Here is an 18,753-nt window from a genome sequence, read left to right on the forward strand (position 1 = left end):
GCCTCCGTGCTTGAACAAGATTAATATTTCCCATAGAATACCATTGGCATCACAACGACTCAGGGCTTTTTGATGTACACTAGCATATGATTGCTCACATCTGCAGACATTCCACAAGAACTTAGATAGTGTCTTTAAGGAATACGAACCGCATGAGTGTTGATTCTATGGTATATACCTAATGCTGTCTTCAGTGAGCTGACATGGATGCTAAGCATTGAGTGATAATGTAAAAAGACACCAGCTTGTGCAAGACTCAGCTGGGATTAACCTGAAAACTGTCCGCTCCTGCACAGCATCTGGGTGTGAAAGAGAGTGACTGTATAAATAAATCTGATGCGTAAGAGCCTAATCTGATGCATGCGTGCGTGTGTGCATGTGTGTGTTTGAGTGTGACACATATTGCGTGGATGGATAAGATAATGGTATAACATAATCTAAAAATGAGTGCGGTGTAATCCTGTCGCAACTTGCACTACAGGATAAGAGTATATATTGTAAACAACAAATCTTGGATGCGTAAGCTATGGAGCAGCTGAGATTATGAGAATATGTGATTCAATAAAAAGGGGAAATAGGATGGATGGTGGTGCACAATACTGCAGCTATCCCCAAACTCCCGAGTCCCTCCTTACCCTTCAGACATGCACAGACAAAAAGAAAGACACCAGCATCCGTGCACATATACCTGCCAAGCATGGATAAAGAAGGGATTAAAGTGTGTCAGAAAATGGAAACTGGAGAGAGGCGCATGAATCATTGTTTCCCCAAGAGAACTGGTGCACCTATGGCTATAGACATATAAGTTCATATAAATACACACATGTGTAAAGCTGAACTAATTAATAATTATCCTGTAATATAATGGAGGTAAAGACCAACCAGTTTGCTTACAAAGTGCCCACAGACACACACAACACAAAAAGCAGTCTAGAAGAAAATGTCAGGCCTTTACAGCATTTAATCTTGTGCCTTTGTGTTTGGTAGTGTGTCATTCTAACATCATCAAACAAAATGTCTTCTTCCCTGTTTCATAGATTCAAAAGTACCTCTATTTGAGCTGTGATAACTAATAAACTGAATCTATGGCACACAGTAGGACTGAAGGGCGCTAACCAAAATGAAAAATGTTGCTCTAATGGTTCAGAAAGAGCAGCAGCATCATGAAACTGCCTATTCCGCTCATCTCAACCACACATGTAATCTACTATTCACTAGTTTTGGTGTTTGGTTTCAAGCTGTGTGTTGAAGGAAGGGTCCTTTCTTGAAGACTGAATGGAGTTAATTGGACATGAGGTTTGGAGGAGAACATCTGCAAACACTGCTGACTGATGTGTATGATCTGAAAGACAGCTGCCTGCAGAGAGCTTCCTAAAACTAACTCTTTCTTACTTCTCCTCTTTCTCCCACCCTTGCATCTCCCCTCTCCGTCCACATATGGATTCTGTCCCTCTCTCCATCCCTCTTTATCTCTTTATTGCCATTTCCTGCAGAGGCTGAAGGAGCTCAAGCACAGAGAGTTTGCTCGTAACGTAGCCTCAAAATCATGGAAGGACCAGCGCAAGCAGGAGAAGGCTCTTCGGCGTCTGCACCAGCTCGCACAGCTGCAACAGGAAACTCAGCGGTGAGTGGGAGGAGTGTGTATTCGTGCATGTGGCAGCATGTGTGTAATGAGACCAGGGGCAAGAGTCCTGGGGGAGGGGGTCAGAGTGCGTCACATCCAGTCAACAATTCGTAGGCTTGATGGATGCGTCCACAGATGTGAGAGCGCTCAGCTGGCTTAGCTAGGCCACAGGTCCACAGGTGAAGTAAATATATCATGAAGACACACTCTTGCTGACACTCGGAGCATCTGATTCATTTGTAGGTGGAGGACATGAGGTTTTAGTGAAAAATTAGCAGCAGAATAACCATGAGTAAATAAAATGAGCAAAGTGAATTGTGAGAGGAAACTTGCTTCCCGCCTTGCTCACCTAAAGCAATCAAAACAACTAATACAATAAGACAATACATCATGCAATAATCAACTTGATTGCAACTATTCCCTGTGCAATTAAATGTGTTTCCTATAATCAGGTAGCAATATGTGAACAGCATTACTGTGACTACCAATAGAACGCACCTTTCCTTTCCTTCTCTTCTTGCTTTCTTTCTTTTTCCTTGTTAGGTTATAAAGATAGAGTCTATACTAAAAATTTAGGTCCCTTTCCTTTTTATATACTCTGCCATCTATTAGTCTAAAACTCTATCGATTTCCATATTATTCAAACAATTAATGTTTTCATGACTGCATTAAATTTAAGAGTAAGTGTCGTAACAGCAGCTTTGAGCTGTGGTAGAAAAGTTTGCATTGTTGCATAACCTCACCCAAAAACGATGCCACAGTAAGTGGCTTTGTGTAAATCTAGAGTGATGCCAGGAAAACTTAGACAAGTATTATCAGCTAAAGTCACATATGCTTGTCCTATCACATCTCGTTGCAGAGTCCAAAGAAGGACCTATGGCCTAAGACGCACAGTCAGAGCTGTGAGTCAGAAGCGTGATAAAGATGTGACACAAAGAGACCGCAGCCCTAAGGACAGACCTGAACCCTTGTGCCAGCCCCAGCGATCCACTTCTACACAGCCCAGGACAACTACTGTCAGCTACCCGTCAGAAAATCTGTGCAACTCTGTTTCCCAAGTACCACCGGCCACTGCTCTAGCAGAATCCCCACTAGTGACTGAGACAGCCGATACAAACACTCCTGCAGTGAGCCCCCAGTCTTGCCACAGCCTGTATCCTCAGCTGCCTCTCTCTTCACAGGGGAGAGTGGGAGGCAGACTTGGAGTATCCTTCTGTTTCTCACGCAGGGGGCCTAGGCTGGAGCCTTCTGCCTCTGTTTTTTCAGACCTGGAGGAGGAGGAGAGAGAGAAGAGGGAACAAATGAAAGAAAGGATAAGGGGAATAATTGAAGATATTGACAGGGAAATTGAGGTAGCAGATGAGAGGAAACACAGCGCAAGTGAAAAAAAGGATAAGTCTGGCACTGACAGTGTCTTACCAAGCGACATGCACCCGTTCCCAAGAGAGGCCATAAAGGAGGAGGAACAGATTGAAAAAAGAGACTTAGTAAAAGAACACTTTCCTATTTCCACATCAGCACCTGATAATCAGAGTCATGATTCGCTGTTCTCAGCGTCTCAGGTGACCGTATGGGGCATAGGATCAGCAGTAGCACACACGGATACCAAACACACAGAAGGCAAGTCAGAGGAAAAGCAAGAAACGGAGAGCGAGCGGGAGGCGAGTCAGGATGTGTGTGTGCTCGGGAAGGATGGCTCTACCCGTCTGAGATGGCCTGTCAGTTTGCTTAAGTTCACCAAGTCTCAACCACACATCTCCTACAGCTGCAACCCGCTCTGCTTGAACCTTCAACGGCCAGAAAAAGTCGCAGAGGATCTGAAGGACTCACAACAAAATCAGTTGTGTTCCCTTTCAGATGAATCAAAACTACGCGTACCAGCTATTCTTAAACCAGACACTCAATCGTGTTTACAAAGACAGATAAGACAAGAGTTGAGAGCACACAGGGAGAAAAAAGCTGCGGAAATTTTCAAAGCAGAGCAACATATCGATGTGGAGACAGAAGCACACCTGTTCCTAAAGAACAAAAACCTTTTATCATCAGAAAGAAGACCAGAAAAAGAACGATGCATGCTAAGTATGGAGAACTGCATGCGGGCAGCTCCCCATCCATTTGACCCCACTCATAGTGACAGCTCTGACACAAACTTCCAGAATCCTCTGGGAGGCAGATTAGAGGGTGCGAGAGGGATCAGGGAGAAAACCATCACAGCCCTGAGCTGTAAATTAGAGTCTGTCACCCAGCCTGGCACACAGGAGATGTGCATCAGTCCATCCAGGTGTGAGTGTGGGAGTGAGACAATGTGCAAGTGTGCCAGTGCTCCACAGCCGTATGTGGGTGTCTCTGAAGTATCACACAAAAAGAGGAAAGCCAGCACAAAGAAACACAAGCTGGGGAAGAGAAAGATGGCTGAGAAGGAAAAAACTTCAGACAAGCGCCAATCAGCAAGGTGCAAAGTGAGGAGTGTTATCTCTACAGTCTCCACTGGAAGAGAGAGGAGAGGAGAAACTGGAGGGAGATGGGGAAAGAAAAGGAGGCAAAGAGAGACGAGGATGAGGAAGGTGGGGGGAGCAGGGAGCAGCTGTCTCCTGGGGAGATGTGAGGCTGAGCCAGTATCTGTCTCTGTCAGGAAGAGGAGGCCTCATAGGAGCCACAGCACTGAATGCCAGTCACAGCCAGACAGAGAGCAGGCAGAACACTCCAGCGTCTACTCCCATCTCAGCAGACACACAGCAGACCGAGACACCGAGAAGGAGGGAAAGCGAGACGGAGACGCGGCGACTTTTCCCTGGCGGTCTCACTTCTCCTTACATTCCTTCTCACCAGGATGTAACTCAAAGCTGTTTTGGGAAAGGGGTCACCATAGCAACCCCAGGAGTTTCATTGACTGCTGTTACCCTGACAACAGCTGCTGTAACAGCTCGATGAAAAAGCGAAAACTCCTCCACGGGGACAGGAAATTCATTCATAGTAAGAGGAAGAGTTTGAGGCATCGTGAATTCTGGGAGGAGAGGGGGAGGGAAGCACAAGGGCATTCAGGTGGCCGAGACAGAGGCCTGACTTCAGGTACAGAAGAGTGGGAGTGGATGAGAGGGGCCTGTCCTGGAGGTAGTGAGGAGGTGAGGTCAAGGACTGGGTGGAGCTCGAGGAGCAGAGCAGTGGAGTGGGATAAGGCTGCAAGGTTTAGCCCCAGTCCTAAGCGCTGGGGCAAAAGGCGCAGACATCTTAGCACTGAAGATGTCGACTGGGATAGATGGACATGGGGCAGCAGTGACAGCTGGGAAGACAGGGGGACACACAGGTCCACATCAGGCTCCAGGACAGGAGCTGACAGCAGAGACAGCCCGGGCGGTGCAAGGATATGTGCAGGCACCAGACGCTCAAGTTCAACACACTTCTCGAGCCCTGAGTGGTGGACAAGCAGACAGACGTACAGCTGCCAGAGTGTGATCAACACACAGGACAGCAGATGCCACAGCCCACGCTCTTGCAGCCCTTGTAGCAGCACCAACATGTCTGAGCTGAGCTGGGAGTGGAGCAGGAGTAGCACCTGCTCAGGAGTCACTATGGATGGGTTGACAGTTAGCTCCTGCAAGACGTCCTCGGGGGCTGCAGAGGCCAGTCAGCAGGCAAAAAAGCAGAGCAGCCTCACGTCTATTTCATCTGCCCTCTCCTCGAGCCCGTTCACACATTCATCTCCCAACAGATCCACTTTTTCACCGACAGTTCCAAGTGTCAACACACATAATTGTGACCGAAGTCTTTCACAGCTAAAGGATTCACAGTCTAGCCAAGGGCCCTCTGCCTCTGTCAACATGAGGGGCCCAGGCGCAACCCTTTCAGCTTTATCCCCCAGTAAGTTACTGCTACAAAAACCATCTAGGTTGCTTCTGCCCCTTATAGGAAAACTACCTGCAATTCAGCGAAAGGCTCAGAAGAAAAAGGGGCTGCTTGAGAAGAGTCAGGAGAAGGAGAGAGAAGAGGAAGAGGAAGCTAAGAGTTGTGGCACAGATCCTGGAGCAACCACTAACAGTCAGAAATGCTCTCCAGTTGGGTCAAATCCCAGCAGCATGCCAAATGCCTGCCCATCACAGATTAGAACTGACGATGAACAGACAGGTGGAGAGACAGCGCCGATCAGCTTTACCGCTGAAGAGATGGACAAATATCGTCTCCTGCAAGAGCAGGCAAGAGAGCACATGCAGAAAGTCCTGGAAAACATACAAGAAAACACAGACAAAAACACGCAGGCAAACTACACACACAACCTGCAGACAGAGAACTGTGGGAATTCAGAGGAGCAATACTCATCTCCGCAGCCTCAAGCCCAGTTAATTCACACAGACACGATGCATAAGCAAGTACACCACACCCTCCAGGTCAGTCTCCCACTTCCACACGTCAACCCACAAGAGAACTTTAGTCAGCCCATAGCTCTGGGTGTCCCAAACCTCACCCCACTCGCACCATCTTCCCCTCTCTCGAATCTCCATCACATCATTTTACAGCACACAGGCCTATCCATGCCCCCTCACTCTTCCTCGACTTCCAGCTCACCCCCCTCTCCTGCCATCCACCCACAGCCAGTTCCACTTCCTCACCCCCTCACCCCTCGCCACCCTTCCCTCCCTCATCATGTTCACTTCGCCCCTTTCTCCATCTCCTCCCTGTTTCCCTCCATCCTGCTATCACATCCTCCCACCCTTCTCCTTCCCCAGTCGCCCACTTTCCACGCAACCCCAATCTCTCCACTCTCCCCAGTAGCTCTGCAACCTTTGAATCCACAGCCTATCATGGACAGATCGTGGCAAGTGAAGTTTCAACAGAAGGCGTTATGATTTTGAGAGTGGGTGCCGTGTTTATTAATCTTTCTTGGCAGCACTGGCTTGTGGGAGAGAGAAAAGAGGAATGTATGGTTTGAAGAAAGGCCTGCTATTTGAAATCGGGATGTATCAGTGCTTTTAGTAGTATCAACTCCAACTCTTATTGCACATATGCCTTCAGACACAGATACACACCGAGACACACATGCTCGTTCGCATGCATACACACAAACAGCCAAACTATTGACTGTTTTCAAATGAGAATTTGTTTCTCCATTTAGCCTTTGCTGTGTTTAAACAGACAGTGAAAGAACAGACTTTGATCCCTTGCTTTTTCCATCATTCCTCATTCACAAGCAAAATAAAGAGAAAGGTGCACCTGCTATTCAAAGACAAGCTAAGCTTGTGTCATCTTCTCTCTTTCCTTCTGAACCACAGACAGACCAGCTGCCTTTTGAAGTATCCTTCATGCCAGGGACAGAGACAGTGATAATACTCTCCCCTTATCTCCATTTCATACAGGTTATCTGAGTTAGAGAGTGACTTTCAGCTAACATAAATAATGCTCCAGTGGCCGGTGAATATGGCAAAGACATTTTAACCTTCTTGTGGACTGTATGTGCGGGTGTAAGGTAATTCTGATGACACACACTCATTCACAGCAGGAAGAACAACATCTAATTTCCATATCTGACACGTGTAAAGACCTGCTTTCTCTCTATAGTGTAAATATTCTGACAGTATATGATAATATTAGAATGATGAGAAACACCAAAATAAAATGTGAATTTAACCTTGACCAGTAGTACAATGCTTACCCCACACTCCATGGCTTCAGTGATAGACCTTTTACACAACCTTCCATGTGTGACATTAAAAACTGTTTTTTTTTCCTCCATGAAGCATTTAACAAATCAGTTTGTAAGACAGAAATGAATGAATCTGATTAGTTACAATAAAGCGTGAGTGAAAATAAATGGGCTTTCATGCTTTTTTTTCCTCCCCGGTCTCATTCTTGTTGATAAAGTCCAAATTAAGAATTAATACTGCATGGTTTTTCTGCAGTGGTTACATCTTTCATGCAAGCCTTTGTCAAAGAGTGCACATGGATGATTTTAAAATGGTACAAAATTATTAGATTTTTATTCTATCATAATGTTTTTTAGAAATGCAGCAATTTGTTGATTTGGAAAGCAGTTACTGTGTGTCCTGACCATCCCAGAGGCACGAAAGAAAAACTAATTGTGACTCTTTTGTCAGCCGTAGAAGAAGACTCGAAACATTCTGCACATCTTATTATCCTTTACAATTTTTTAAAGATCTGTTTATTCTTTAACCAAATTTCACCATCTAGCTGCTTCAAAACAACACTTTTTAAAAGTGTATATAGAAGAAAAAACTTATTTAATCACTAAAACAAGAATAAACACACACACACAGATGACTTTCTTACATATCTCGCCAAGGGTTATGGATGCTGGTAACTGTTGCTATGTATTCAAGCCTGGTGATTGGTGATGTGTCAAAGCTGCTTGCCAAATAGTTGATCACTGCAGCGGCCGGCACTCGGGGAGCAGAACACAGAAGAGAACAGAGCGGTATCCAGATGGTCTATGGGCTTAGACTACCCAGAGCGCTTTGAGAGATTGGATTGATTTGCCCTCCGTGATATCAGTGAACACAGCCCAACACATGAGGGGGGCTTCAGCAAGGGGTGACATAAATACAGGCTCAAAAGCAATACACAAAATGTACACTTTCTGTCCTGAAGCGTTGGCTACAAATAAGTCATCTCTTGCAGAGATTCGGTAATTAGAGCATGGGTCTGCTTTCTCCTCCCTGTGACCCTTGAGCCTGTGTGTAAAGCGCGCGAATTTGGGAGAAACAGAAACCGAGAATCCCTATCTCTCTCCACAGGACCGGAGATCAAACAGACTGTGTGAAATATAGAGCAGCAATAATTAGCAGCTGTTACAGCATCAAACCTTTCTATCGCTACCTCTCCCTCTCTGACACGCACACTCACTATTACCCCATTCTTTCCCAGAGTTTAATTTGGAGACACTCAAATGTGCTGCAACTTCTGCGTCCTCAAATGCTGATAATCACAGAGATCATATAAAAGCAAACTGCTCCAGTTCATAACTCCGACTCTCTAATGGGGAAATCCATGAAAACAGTCGCACACAAAAGAACCTAAGAGGTGGAGATTGAACGCTAAACACAGCGTGTCATTTCAAAAGCCTATTTATCCATGAATAGCGAGGCAATAGCGGAATCTTCACATTATTATATCACTAGATTTTTAGGCTCCCACGCACACACTTATCCAAACTGGGGTCACATGAAAATTAGCAATCGCAATATCACTGTACTTTCTGTCAGTGACTGATTAAACCATTACCTAAGCCCCAAGATTCGCCCCCTGGTGTGTACATGTTTTGCTGCTGTGTGAGCACACACACACACACACACACACACTCAGGAGTGTGAGTTGATTTATGATGGAGAGGAAGCGGTTTCTTCAGTCAATCGCTTCTGAGAATTAATGAGGAATAAAAACTAAAGCTGGCACTCGGTCAAAATACACCAGCAGTCACAGAGAGCTCACTGCTGAGGCAGGGTCGCCTCTATTGGCACCGCATTTGATTGTTAGATTGCGGGTAGGCTATAGATTGCACTGAGCAAAAAGAGCCCCTTACGGCTACTGAAATGCTCCATCGACCTAAATTGCAGTGTTGTATAAATGAGACACTTCCCCGTCTCTTGCTCGCTTCCTTTCTTTCCCTTTTTTGCGATCTCGCCTCCTACCCTTCTCTTTGATTCAACCAGGTCAGTGGGGCTGCCTTCAGCTCCCCCGGCTGTTCTCTGACTGTGCAGAAGGAAAGGCACCATTACACTTTGTCATCTCAATTCCCTTCATTCAGACCATATCTTTTACATGTTTGAATGCTGTTGTACTGCACAGACCTTTGCAGCGCAATGTGCTTTTGTGGTGTTATTATTACAGCGCCCTTCCTATTCCTCTTCCCCCCACAGTGACATTCATTAAAAGTTTTCCTTGTGCTGTAAAAGAAACTGTAATACAGTTTCTCTCCAATTTTCCCTCTTTTTACTGGATCTCTGTACACTCCTAGGTGTAGGTGTTATACTAACAGCAAGGGTATTATTCTAACTGTTTTATTCAACCACCAAATGACACTGAAGCAAAAAGGAAAATAATGTAAAAAAGAAGAAGAAGAGGGTAGAAATTCTCTTTTTCGTGAGTTGAATAGCGAGATGATCCTTTAATCACATATTTTATCATATAGGACTCTGAATTTTCTGTGATTTTGATGCATCACCTTGTTAGCTTTTGTGAGCTTTTGAACTTCCATAAAAGAGTACACTTCAAAGAGTAATCTGTCACCACTGATGCATAAGAGATACTGCTCAGACAGGTGTAATATATGGAAAGCTAAGCGGATCCAGGCTGTTTAGAGCTTTTACATCAAAAACGTTGCATTACTGTGTATAATTCTGAACCACGTAAAGCCAATTTATCATAGAGATTGCTAGTCTATTTTTTTGTGTTATTTCAATTATTTACTTTTTGCTTGGCTTTCTCGTTGAGTCAAAACTTGTTTGCGTAAGACTTGTATTATGTGGAAATGACTATGTGAATTTTGGTCTACAATGGATTTAAGGATTAGGGAAGGTGGTGGGCTAAGCGATACTCTAACATGTGGCACAGTCCCCCAAGGACATGACACTGTCAGCACATTGCTTACACTCATCTGCACACATACACACACATATATACACAGAGAGGTATAATAGGGTATAATTTAGGGGGCTGTAATAGTGAGATGTGATGCTCGGTGGTAAGACAGCATGCCTAATTCCTCGGTTATGTTATCTCTGAGAGACAGATGTTCCCACCAAAGATTACTATGCACACACACACAAACTGCGAGCGTGCAGAGATGCACAAACCCATTCAATCCTCAGACAATAGCAGCAGTGGGAAGAGTCTAAAATAGCCATATTGACCAAAAACACAGATCAATGATGAAGATGACTTTTCTGAGAGTTATTTACGAGAGTTTCTCCAGAAAACTAATGAGGAAAAAAAACCCTCAAAGTTTTCCCTCAACAAATCTTACATTTAAGAGTCAAATAAATCATAACGGACATAACCTTGCGCCTCACTGAATATTTTAATGATCACACAAGTCCCACAAAGCTGTGGGGTTTGTGTGTCAATTCATCAGCGGGGTTTTCCAGGCCGTGCACACAGTTCATCTATTAGGAAACTGTTCTATAGGCGAAATGGTTTCACAGCAGAGGATAAAGGTCAATGTATTCATGGCTGTCAGGAAAACCCTTTGGTTAGATAACATCACTTGCATTACGTTGTTAATTCACAATTTGGATGCACAGCCACAGCGTTAAGAACATGATGGGGATGAAGGACGCACAGTTCCTGTCAATCCTAAAGTCAGTCGAGACGATTTTGTCCGATCGTCTTTGTCCTGCTTATCTGATTTTCTGTCGCCTCCTAGGCTCTTGCTTAGCATCCCAGAATATCCATGAGCCTCTCCAGCATCCCGAGTGCCCAAGACTCAAAAAGAGCAAAAAAACAGCAGCTTTGAAAGGGTGAACAAATTGCTTGTATACCCTAAACCAAATATGAGTGCTTAAGCGTGACTTCAAGGGGACAGTTTACATAAATGAACATGTGAATGTGCGTATAAACAGTCAAACTACCTCTCAAACTCTTTTCTCCTCTGAGCTTTGATCCCCCTCCTCCTGCTTCCGTTTAACTGGTTTCAGCATTAAGTCTCCAGATTCTGATAATTTCCCCCTTAATCCCTTCAGAGGAGCACCCTGCTTAACTCTCTAATTAAGTCAACGACACATTCACCAGCACAGGATAAACAGCACACGCACACAGCTAGGAGTATCTAGCGATCTGATGCACGGACAACTGGTGGTTCCTGGATTGGGGAGTTTGTGTGTGTGTGAGAGAGAGAGAATGAGTGTTTGTGTGACTGTATTTCAATGATTAAGTCCCAATCAGGAGGTTGTTATGACAACACATGCATTTTTAAGCTGTTAATCCAGGATTATTCTCCCCTCCGCTCATCTCATTACCGTCGATTATTAAATAAATTAAAAAAAAAAGAAAGAAAGAAAGAAAAAAACCCACATACAAATGCACACAGACACACACCCTAATTATGGACTGGTTTCTCTGGAGATTGGAGACCTTTGCACTGTGTGTTCAAAGACATTTTTGCACACAGGTAAAAACAACTTACTGCATCTCAGACATTACCTATATACACAATGAAGCGATCACACTTCATAGATAAAAAGGCATGGCCATATATTAATAGAAGTATGATTATTACTGTATTTTTGGCACACTCAGAGACCAATTCTGGCCTTTCAGAGAGGAATTTCCAGCCAGAGCTGGAAAGAAAGCAAGCAAACAGTGAGTGTCCTTTACCGGTGATTGAATGTGTGTCCTTGTGTAGTATCTGCACACCCCTCTCTCAGCGAGAGAAAGTATTCCTGCGGTGCTGAAGCTGATGCACAGGTGAGAGAATGGCCAAGGATTTTGAGATCACCTAAGGCTTTGTGCCGACTATGGCCCACTCACACTAGGTCAGCTCAGAATAACCAGAAAGGGCTGACCGCCAGTGCTCACTCGCCCCTGGAGTCATTAATCACACCACACCACAAATGAGCCGCATGGACGGACACACACACACGCACAGAAAAAAAAACACACACACAGTGGAGCTTGTTTTAATTATAAAAGGCAAATGCTAGATGACAGCATCGCTCCAGGTAGTCATTCCTCAAGGCCTGCACTGGTACATTACCATGTACCAAACATCACAGACATTGAATATTTCTGAGCAAAGCCCAGTCCACAAATAACAACACATCAGATCACATTAAGCTACGATAATCTGCTGCATATACAAATACACACACAGCATTATATCTGTAACTTTTCTCCTGAGCTGTATTTTATGCTCCTTAAACTCTAACGCGCACTATCAACTCACACTATCTGAACCCCCGCATTCCCAAACAGACCTCTCAGCTTGCAGTCGGGTCACTATCGGGATCGGGATCTCAGATAACGTTCCCATTTACCGGTTATGAAATTCTTCAAAGGGGCCGTGCAGCAGCGAAAGCCTGTGGTGTGTCATGTTTGTTAACAGGCATGGTGCATGGAGAAATACTCCGTGGAGGTTGTGCGTTGGTGAATGTCTGTCGCATGGAGCAGTCCCTCCTGCTAAAGGCATCTAGGGAGAAAAACTCGACACGCACCAAAAATATATCAAAGCGCAAAAGTCACAGCTCATACACCTACATAGAGACACGCATTCTCTATGCTAAAAAAATCTAATCAAACAGATGCTTAAAACTGAGGCAGCTAAGAGACGCCGACTGACTGCCTGCATGTTTGAAAGGCAACAAAAGGATAATACGATGTTGCAGTGTGGAAAAACTCTATCCAAATTTTTCATACATTAGCTTTCAAACATGTCATCATCTAGTTAACTGCCATGTTGTGAATGTTTCACACTTTGGGTTTTTCTGCTGTTGATAAAACTGTTCGAGCGACATAATTATCTTGCCACACACATGCACGCACGCACACAGTCACCCACTCAGATTTCAAAGCACTCTCTTCACCTTGCTGCACTCGGCTCTAAAGAAAGTGAAAAGCTTCTGTCCGTTATTGAGGTACGACAAAACATAACCCTGCCTGAGCATTTAAAAGCTAGTTTCTCCTTTCTGAAAGGGCTCAAGTCACTTTCAACAGTCAAGCTCAGAGAATCGCTTTCTGCATCAGGTAGTCAAATTCTCTTTTATGTCTTGTTGAATTAAATGAGCTCTAAAGCAGGAGAATGAAATGAAATGCACATAAACTTAACATAACAGAGCTGCATGTAAAGTTGGCATTTCGAGTAACTCTTACATGAGATGGCTCACTCTGCACTCTCAGAGGGGAACGCTCCTGCTGTCGTACTGAGGAAGAGCTGAAGTAATTAACATGCTCCCTTTGTGTTGTTGTTTGTATGTGTCGTGTATGTTTGCTTGTAGAAACCGAGCGTGGGTGCGCATAAGAGGTAAAAAAGCCTTCAAAGGTGCTCAGCTTCTGCTGCTGCTGAGATGTAAAGCTTTAAAACTCATTTCTTAATAAACTTCTGTCAAGGAGATTAAGGGAAGCATTACTCAAGTACGGACTTATTTCAGTGAAAGCATTAAACAACTGGCTGAAAGAGATTGAGGAGACTGCTGCTTTTAATGCCGCTCTTTTGTGCATATCAGTGGATTTCAGATTTAATCGTTGATAAGCAGGTGGAAGAGGAAAACCATTTAAAAAAAGGCACCTTTGAGATCTCATGAACTAGAGAGAGACATGATGGGAGAAAAGTGAAATCACAAAATACAAGCAGGGAGGTGCGGTCAGTGTTCCATGGGTGCTTCTGCATCCTCCTCTTCATCATCATCACTACAGGGTTCAAAATCTTCATCCAAGGCTGGATCTGCATCCTCTCCCTCCACCTCTCCCCCCAGCTCGCCCAGAAGCTGCTCCACGTGCTCCAACATCGGCTGGTCGTCACATCGAAGCTTATTGTACAGCTGGCAGAGCGAAAAAGACAAAAAACAAAGAATGATGCAAGCGTATAATAGAGTCGTGGGTACACTGGAAAACATGAAAATGTTGACTAGAACGTAGGTTATAAAGCAGAGATCCAAACAGAAAGTGCAAAATTATACTGTAGAGGCAACTGAAGTAATGATATGGTGAGTGAAAGGCTCTCAGCAGAAGCTTGGTCACTACCACATTCATAAGCAGGAGATTTGAGTTGAGGGAAGTAAGCAGCCCTCAGGTTTTAAGTCTTTAAGTGCCGGTTAGGACATTTGAAATATCCAAAATCATCTGCATTCTGTCAGCACAGCAGCCCACAAAACGCTGGTAAACAGTTTTTGTCTTTATTTTGGCAAATCAGCACATTTGATGCACAATCCAGCCGAGGAGGCAGAAAGACCATTTATCTTCCTCTTTCAACATGCATGCACACACAGACACGGAGAAATGTATCCTGAATCGAAGCGCATATGGTTGTGTTATAATCAGAGTTACCCCAGTGAAACACGCTGTGAGAAAGCAAGATAGAAAACTCCCGTTCTCTAAGCAGCTAGTAGATTTATCTCTGGTAAAATACTCTGCTTGTGTGTAATTGCTGAACTTAAAATGGAGCTGGGTGATAAAACTACTCGGGCTACCAATAAGGACAGCGAGCACAAGACTACGCTTCTGTGTGCAAATACATTACATAAACACGGGAGAGAGGATGCAGCGATTCATATTTTTGCTGCTCTTTCCAGAAACAAAACTAGAGAGGGGGGAAAAGGCAGTTGGTGGATTTATATAATCTAAGAATATAACTCTATTTCGTCTACCAAATGCAGTTAAAACCAAGCACACAGTGTTTTATGCTCACGGACAATCAGCAGCTGAGTGCCATCATTCTTACTAAAAGTGTAACAAGGCCAGGAGAGTGAAGAAGAGTGTGTGTGACTGCTTTGCCCCAGGACCAGTCTCTAAGCAACAGCAGGTCCTGACAGGAGACATGCAGTCCCATGGGAACTCATTTGGAGCGTTAGAATGTGCAGAGTGTGTGTGTGTGTTTGTGTGTGTGTGTGTGTGTGTGTACTTAAGTGGATGCTGTCTCTGCAGGTTGGAGCTCCAAGGAGGTGGAGTGTGACCTAGGTCCAGGCACAGGGTCTGATGCAGAGGGGATTTGACCCTCTCAGACTCTTTAGAGCACCACACACACACACACACACACACACACACACACACACACACACACACACACACACACACACACACACACACACACACACACACACACACACACACACTCTGCCAGTGTCACTCTGAAATGCCTAGAGATGTTTTTCTACACCAAACAAAGTTGGGTTGGGTTTATACTAGATTTGCCTCAATACCCAGAATAATTACACACTGCAGCCTTGGGTAATAAGTAGCGGGCAGTGGATGTCTTTCAAAAAGGAAATAATCTAGCAGATACAGTGAACATCTGCAAAGGTGCTCTATGTTCTACCATACTGAGCGTTACTTGGAAATTGTATTTATATGTAGATATACGTACTACAAATCAATAGCACATTGTGTCTGCTGGACAGGGTGCGATTATTCAACGTGATACTTTCAGCTAGCTAAACAAACCAGAGCTATTCTTTACACATTCCGCAATGAGTGCTGCTGAGATCAGCACTGCCGTCGCAAAAAAACAAGCATTTCTCATTTACAACAGCCTATGTTTTTTCTTCTCCCTTTCACGGCTCAGAGAGCTGCCTGAAGAGGGAGGGAGAATGCGGCTGATCGTATAACTTTTTCATGGTCCACTTTGCTCTACTTTCAAGCCCTAAGTCACTGCCCAAAGCACGCTTGAATAGGGACATAACGACTCAGACACACTCACATACATGCAGCATAATATACACCTGCACATACAGAGGTGTACCGACAGCGATGCGCGCTTGCTATTCCTTTTTTAAGCTGTTGTTCAGAGGTTGGTAATGTTGATCTGTCTGTCAGATGTGAATACAGCTCCATCTGATGTTTGTGGGTCCAAATATCTCAGCAATTATTAGATTATTTGCCATTACATTTAGTGCATGCATTCAAGAGGGTAATGACCAAAGACTTGGCTGTGCCCCATATTCAAAGATATATCTCAGTATCTATATAAAGGATACGTACCAAATTTTGTTCTACCAGGGTGATCATCAAAACAAAATGTAACTTCTGCCAACATATATTGGTTTATAGCAGCATACCTGCAAAAGTAATGATACTCTTCAGCCTGTTAGCATCTTTACCAACACTGACAAGTGCCTTAAGTATTTATTTTAAACTGGTTGTTTTCCATCAACTGGTCGTCACAGCAGTTCATCTGCCTCACCCCATCCCTAGCATCCTCTTCTGTCAAACCAACTCTCTACATGTCCCCTCTCACTTCATCCATAAACTTTCTCTGAGGTCTTTCTCTTTCCCTCCTGCCTGGAAGCTCCATATTTAACATCCTTTGTCCAATATATCCACTACCCCTCCCCTGCACATGTCCAAACCATCTTGCCTCGCTTACTTTGTCTTCAAACTGCTCCGCCTGAGCTGTCCCTATGATGTACTCATCTCTAATCCTGTCCCTTCTGGTCACTCCAAACTAAAATCTTGGCATCTTTAAGCTTAAACCAGTGTTATGACTAAATAGAGCCTCAAAGAGTTCAAAGTGTGGCCACATATTTTGTTATTTCATCATGGGACATTCCTGAAATGACAATTTTAATTAAAAGATGGTGAGTTGTAAATTTGATCGAATATCTTTAGAATTAACTTAAAAAAAATATCGAGTGCACATAAAATGTATTAGTATTGTATGTTATTTCTTAAGGTTCAAGAATGTTTCTGCTGTGCCTGTTGCCAGTGCATGTTCACCTGGGAACTGGAGAAAAATAAATTGAAAGTTATAATTCATCACTGAGCTCCAGGTTCTCCGACATTTAGTAACGCGATCCACTATAAATCAACATGGCAGCACTCAGTGAAGAAATTTCTGCTGAGAAGAGTTGGCAAGTTTGAGCTCATGATAACGACAGCATCAGCTCCGATCACCGGTAATAGAATTGAATGGGCCCATGAAATTTAATTCAAAACAGAATTATGTTTATTTCAAGTAAGCAACGGTGCTTTGGGAGCTGAATGAAGCCTCATTCTGTTTATGGTCATTAAATAAAACCTGCAGGGGCCTTCTGCTTGTTTTGAAATATCGAACAGTAAAGAAGAAAAAGTCAAAAATGCATTAACTCAACACTCCAATTAAGCAAAGACAAAGATGTCTGATGTGTTGTTCCTATGGTAGGAGTCAGCATAGATTAACAGGATTGTCCAGCACGAAGTGGACGAAAGTCTATTAAGCACAAACGTACCCTTCGCAGAAAATATATTTTCCTCTCATTTTTTGGTAGAAACCTTTTTTTTTAGAACTCGCACAAAAGGACAGGCTGATTACGCAGTAAAAGCCTAATCATTCCATCATTGTTCAACTTTTGCTCCACACCTGTGCTTAACTTCCACTTTCATCTCAGCCTTTATTTCATTTGGTAATACCTTCATTCTCCCAGCTTGTGTCCTGACTATTTTCCCTCAGTGCACTTTCCTTTTGCCTTCTTTCACTTACATTCTTGCCAAATGACCTTCCTGTCAAGGAGGCAGACAGGTCTTCTTACACTCATCAAGCACTTGTACTGATGCGAGCGCACACACACACACACATATACTATTTTGAAGAATGATGGTAAAATCTTACTGTTAGATTTGTATTGTTGATTGTCATTTATGCTTAGAAATATTTACTTATATATGCTTAGAGTTTTGTAATTAGTTGTAGATTGGTAGAGGTTTTGATCCTTGATAGTCTGCAAACTTTGTGTGTATTAGACAGCACTTTGGGAGCATGAGAGGTCATACCGTGTCTTATTATTTTATGGTAGGATTAACGTAGTTGCGTCTGTTCTAGTCTAAGTGCTCTTTGTTTAGATGAACTGCAGGACTTCCTCACCGTGTTATCTAGGATGAACCATCTAGGGTGAGGGGGAGGCTACCCTCTTCCTGACCAAGGATGTTTGACCCTTTGATCAGCAGTCCACACACACACACACACACACACACACACACACACACACACACACACACACAGGCAAGGTACTCTTTGTGTATGTAGACGTCATATGTTAATGAACTTATGCATATTCATGTAACCTCAATAAAAGGACAGTGATACGGGAGAACGGACGAGAGCTACTGGGGTCAAGCGAAGGAACGGTGCCTGTCCGGTTCTCTCCCGTGCACGAGTACCATGAAGAAGTTTGCCTACTTGTGTCTTGCTTGCAGTGTAATTATATTGTCTTAACGTTCCAGCGAATAGGTTTATGCTACAAACCTATCACTTACTCTTCTTTTAAGTTTCTCCGTGACTACAATCAAGTTATCACCATCTTTTTCTTTGCCAAAACACAGCACTCCCAAAAACATGAGAGCTATAATTAAAGTAATTGTTTCAAAACATTTTCTACCTTTTAACTTCTCTGTATCACTGTCAGCAAAAACATCAACACACTCCGTCACCAGCAATGGTGCTTAGAGCTCATCATATCATCCACGATAACAACCCCTAATAATTTCAGACATGATGGAAA

General features: G+C 43.7%; 2 protein-coding genes across 4 annotated transcripts in view; one reads left to right on the top strand and one right to left on the bottom strand.

The window, feature by feature from the left end:
• The window catches only part of znf804b (zinc finger protein 804B), a 34,465-nt gene extending 27,038 nt beyond the window's left edge, over positions 1-7,427 (top strand). For both annotated transcript variants that reach the window (XM_085292247.1, XM_085292246.1), the window contains exons 4-5: positions 1,494-1,624; positions 2,484-7,427. In XM_085292247.1, the coding sequence (XP_085148373.1) occupies positions 1,494-1,624; positions 2,484-6,465 (4,113 nt within the window). In that variant the 3' untranslated portion in view covers positions 6,466-7,427. The remainder of the gene's footprint in view (positions 1-1,493; positions 1,625-2,483) is intronic.
• A 136-nt stretch (positions 7,428-7,563) lies between these two features.
• The window catches only part of LOC146564449 (uncharacterized), a 33,631-nt gene continuing 22,441 nt past the window's right edge, over positions 7,564-18,753 (bottom strand). For both annotated transcript variants that reach the window (XM_085292249.1, XM_085292248.1), the window contains exon 11: positions 7,564-14,103. In XM_085292249.1, the coding sequence (XP_085148375.1) occupies positions 13,927-14,103 (177 nt within the window). In that variant the 3' untranslated portion in view covers positions 7,564-13,926. The remainder of the gene's footprint in view (positions 14,104-18,753) is intronic.

Source organism: Mchenga conophoros, linkage group LG11, assembly GCF_057382185.1.
Source record: "Mchenga conophoros isolate Kocher_MC1m ecotype Shallow Benthic linkage group LG11, M_conophoros_male_GT1.1, whole genome shotgun sequence".
Lineage (NCBI taxonomy): Eukaryota > Metazoa > Chordata > Actinopteri > Cichliformes > Cichlidae > Mchenga > Mchenga conophoros.